We start from the raw sequence: 4,942 nt of genomic DNA, 5'->3' as shown, positions 1-4,942 counted from the left end.
AATTATGTATTTTGGCTTATTGTTGTACGCTGCGTTGTCATTTTTGTTGTCGCAAACTTAGCTGTCTAATGATATGGGCAATTCGAACCAAGACCTTATTCAATCCCAATGCTGTTTTTTTCGTTATATCATGGTCAACAGTTCTATATATTATATCCTTTGTTTTTCATGCATATATTTATGCGACAACTACTTCCATCAGGAACAAATGATTCCAAAGCGTAGCATATTAAGGATTCACACCAAGTTAACAAGTATATTTGTATTGTTAACCATCAAGAAAACATAGATAATGCTTTGTTCTTTCATACTTGAGTATATAATTTGTGGCATTTTACAGTGGCATTTTTGCGCCTTCTTACTTTAAGTTACTCTGTATCGATGTATTGTGTTTTAATGATAGCAACAAACTACATTACTAAGGTCACCATGATCCGACTAAAGTTTCATAATTGCTATTTTATGAACAATGACCAACATTAATTCAACTATAACCAATTGCCTTATTCATATAAATATAACAGATACTACCTAACTTATTCGCGTCTGTTTTAGCTGGTAAGACCCGTGCAGAGCAAGGGTCGTTGGTCTAGTTAATTACTAAACATAACTTACTAAAACAAGGTCAGAATAAACAATAGGTACAAGATAAATGTATATAATTTGCATCTTTATTCTTGATAAATATAAAAGAACTCCTGTGCTATTAAGAACCAAAGATAAACATCACATTTGATTATTCATATATACCAAACTAGGTTTAAATGGATATGCTGTATGGGACTCCTTTTCCAGTGACTCCAGGCCCTGAAAATGGCTTTAAAGACTCATAAGGCATTATCCCAGCTCCATTTCTATTCTTCAAATTCTTGTTTTTATTCCTTGAGTCTATAATACCTTCAATCTCTTTCAATCTCCTATGAAATCTTTCAAAAGCTGCTTTTATAGTTGGATTCTCACCCCAAGATGGCTCTATTTTTTGTCCAATATACTCTTCATCTGCTGAATGCTCTGATAATATGTTCATTATAACCGTAAACAAGGTTGCTTGAATTTGTGATGGAAAGCACTCCAAAAGTGTTTGTTCTGGTTTGTTAATAAATTTTTCCCATTCTTCCTTGGTAGGGTCTTCTGTTGGCATTTTGTTTCTTGCAATTGTTGGTCTATTAGGAAAAAAGCCTATATAAGCATATTGTGTGAAGTTCACAGCTGCATGATGAGCAGAGGCTATCCAAGTTATAGTAGTGATGATATCAGTAAGATCTTTTTGTGTTTTGAGATTTGGCCACCATGGTTCTTCAGATTTGTCTGCATGTCCCACTGTTCGAATTTCTGTCCACCATGCTTGGAGCTCTTGATCAGACTCTACAATGCTCGAGCTTGGATAGTAATGATTGACATAATCTGTCACCCATTGTTTGATTGCATCCCATATTAGAAGACCATCATTGGCAAAAGGGTAGTCTTCAATTGCTAGCTTTAGTCCATGTTGTGCACTATGATCTTTCACAGCCATTCCTCTTGACAAAAAATAACAATTTACATGAACAAATTTAGGGCCTGTTTAGATTGGTTTATTTTAGTTTCTCTACTGACATAAACTCTTGTAAGACTGTTAACACATCCATAAGATGTTTTCAGCTTATTTCCACAACTATGATAACTTATGAAAACAACTTAAGGGTTATATGAAAACAGTATGACTTTGTTTCATCTTTAGTTATAGAAATAGCATATGCATAAGCACTTAGATGATAAGCGCTTATTTAAACTGTGTATCAACACAGAACCTAAATATTAAGCATCTCTACAAACAGTACCTGTTAATAAGGTCATTTGGAAGATCCTGCATATCAAATTGCCAAAGCTTATCATATGCCACAGAACTTAATTCCATTGTATACTTCTTAGGAAAGAATGTTATTTCAAGGATGCCACTTGCATTAATGAGCACTTCACGCGCAACTTTATTGATTTCCATGGTATATCTCAGATGTGGATGCAATAATCTAAAAATTGGATGCATGGAACTGAGTTGTCTGTGTGTTGCAATTATAATAGGTTCGACAACACAATGAGTTCTTAGCCTGCAAACAGAATTAACATATTACTAAGTTAGTACTAGTTATAAGCTTGACATAACATCTCATACAACCTAATTGGTACTCACCAATGGCTTATAAGTTGATGATGACCAGAATCATGAGCAAGAACATGAGCTTTCGCAAGCCTCCAAAGCCAAAGATTGGAGGAATGATCAGAACTAGGTGTGAAAACTTGCTTCCATTGTGCCTTTCCATCAATAGGTGGTCTAGTGAGCTCAATAGCTAGTGGCTTCAATATTCCTTCAGTAGTAAGGAAGAATAGTGTTCTTGATCCATATAGTGTTGTTCCCTCAATCTTTCTCACTTTGCTTACATATGGTATGTAGAAATCATAATAGTCTAGCATGAACAACTTCTTCTCTTCAATAGCCTGTAGTATTGAATTAAATAATTTTTTCAGCATTATACATTATTAATTTAGTAAAAAAAACATTGTTGCTCTTGTTACCTCTTCAACTGTGCTATAATTTTTCATTTGTGACTCAATGATCTCTCTGTTAATTGCTGATTCTGGTGGACCGTAGATTTTGGGATCTAGTTTACTTTTCAAAGGCCATTCCTATAAAATGAACAAAAGTAAGCAGAAAAAATCTTTGGAAATTTTTGCATATATATAAATATTGTGAAAGGAGTAAAATGAATAATTGTTGCAATGTATACCTTAACCAATTGGATGCTATATGGATTGGCACCAGCCAAAGTTTCTCTGGCAAACTCTACATCTGAAAACCAAAAGAATCTATCCCCTACAATTCCAAAACACATATTTATATCAATAAGTAGATAGGACAAATCTTTAATAACTTATTTATATGATTAAACAAACTTACTTTTAAATGGTTCTGGAGCATCAAAGCGCAAAAGATTTTGGCTATCATTAGCAGCTTGAATAAACTTTGGAATGACTTTTTGGAGAAATGTTAAGTCATTGGATTTAAAAGGCGGTAAATGAAATCCTTCTTTGTAAATTTCTTCTATGTCTTCAAAGCTAGCAAATCCAAGATTTGGATCTGTGAGAATTGTGTCTAAGGATTGAATAACAGCAGTTATCCCTAAAGCTATGGTAGAAGTATTGAATTGTGTCTGTTTTGTTTCAGAAAATGACTCATCACGAGGAACATAGAAGTCTAAATTACTCCTTTCTTCATATAAAGGGTCTGCATAAAAAAAATTGTGTTATGAACATATATATCTTCAAAGATCTCAAAAATTTATACCATGAAAAAAATAGATAACCTGCATCAGAATGCTTTCGACCAGTGCGACAGCGTCTTGGATATGGATATTGTTTGGTGCCACCAAAAACAGGTCTTTTGAGTTCAATGTTGGTATCAGGATCTCCAAGATCATTGTAGACATCATAGTCATAAACTCTGTCTGAGCTTTTCCGTTCTCCTTCTCCATTACCTCTTAGTTGCATTAGCTCTTCTTTTCTCAGTCTTTGTAATCCTCTTGGTGTTTGAGATGGCAAATATGACTATTGTATATACATAGGTTAATTATTTAACCATAGGGAACATATAAGAGATTATCACTAAAAAGAAATTAAATGGCCAAGATTCATAAGATTACATGAATGCTTGGCTGGCCTAGCTTTTATGTAAATCTAATTTTTATAAAAATAATAATTCTAATTACCTTGTCGGTGAAGAAAACTCTCTTCGCAGGACTATCTTGCTTGGGTTGAATCCAGGAATTGCATGTGAGGTTAAGAGGGCCATCAGGGAAGCCATGAAGAACTATAGTCTTTAAAAACAACTCCTTGTGTTGCTCATTCTCAATTAGAATAGCACCAACCTTCCCAAAATCTTTGGATAACTCAAATTCGGCTTCATACTGCTCTTCGTCCTCTTTTTCCTCTTTACATTGTGCCGAGCCTTTTACTGTCTCCTTCTCTGAATTTGTTTCTTCATTCGTATAAACATCGCGTAAATTGTTACATAGTGCTCAAATCAAAACACACACAAACATCAAATTACACCGGTATAACTCAACATTGAATTAAAATTTTATATTTGATATATAAAATAGAAGCTACCTTGATCAAGCTCATTGCTCACAAGCTCCAGTACAAGTGTTTTTCCAACTAACTCTTCAATCTGTTGAATCCCTCCATCTACAAGATTCCTTATAAGTCCATCATCACTATGTTTCAAAGTAACAATAGCTTTCACTTTGATCAAATTCTGAGATTTTTTGTTGGTGTCATTGCTGTCACTGTCACTGTTACTTCCCACCACAGCCTTGAAACATTGAGAAAAGCAATCCATATGAAACGTAGTTGTTTAATTTCTAATCAGAGTGTTTAAAAGAGTTCAATTGTATTAATTATGATTATATGAGTATCTTTCATATTTGTGTTGTATTTATAGGGGAGAAAATGTACTATTAGCTACTAGCTAGGGATAAAGATGTGAATTAATTAGTCAACGACGTGCATTGCATGGTGTTACTTAAATTCTTCTAATCACAAATATCAATATTACACTCAAATATTTAATGAAGAGATTTTCCGTGGCTATTTTTATGTATATACATATGATCCATATTGAGAAAAGAAGGTCCACACGGTACACCATTTTTAAGAAAAAACAGAAACGTTTTTGCCAAAAACAAAAATATCACTGATACAAAACAAACGTAAATTAGCTAATGATGGTTTACAATTTTGTTTGGAAAACCTTTGTGGTAAAAAAAAAGTATGCAAGAAATAAGGATTAACGCCTATAAGAAAGTTTGGTAAAAAAAAAAATACACTTAGAAGAAATTATCAGTCTAGTGCAAGTGGTCGTTGGATGCATTCTAACTTTTTACCAAAAATAGTTTTAACATGCATA

The 4,942-nt window shown here is 33.4% G+C and overlaps 1 protein-coding gene across 1 annotated transcript; it reads right to left on the bottom strand.

Annotated features, from left to right (window-relative positions):
* Positions 1–549: 549 nt before the first annotated feature.
* Positions 550–4,512, bottom strand: LOC11443018 (linoleate 13S-lipoxygenase 2-1, chloroplastic). Its single transcript, XM_003601274.4, has 9 exons — positions 4,144–4,512; positions 3,744–4,012; positions 3,342–3,582; positions 2,936–3,262; positions 2,766–2,851; positions 2,554–2,664; positions 2,171–2,475; positions 1,821–2,087; positions 550–1,520 (listed from the first exon to the last, which is right to left on the bottom strand). Exons 1-9 carry the CDS (start codon positions 4,373–4,375, stop codon positions 761–763), a joined length of 2,598 nt encoding a protein of 865 aa, XP_003601322.2. The 5' UTR covers positions 4,376–4,512; the 3' UTR covers positions 550–760.
* Positions 4,513–4,942: the final 430 nt, after the last annotated feature.

The sequence above is a fragment of the Medicago truncatula genome, chromosome 3, assembly GCF_003473485.1.
Source record: "Medicago truncatula cultivar Jemalong A17 chromosome 3, MtrunA17r5.0-ANR, whole genome shotgun sequence".
Classification (NCBI taxonomy): domain Eukaryota; kingdom Viridiplantae; phylum Streptophyta; class Magnoliopsida; order Fabales; family Fabaceae; genus Medicago; species Medicago truncatula.
The sequence above is the reverse complement of the archived record's forward strand: the minus strand, read 5'-3'. Positions and strand labels throughout refer to the sequence as shown.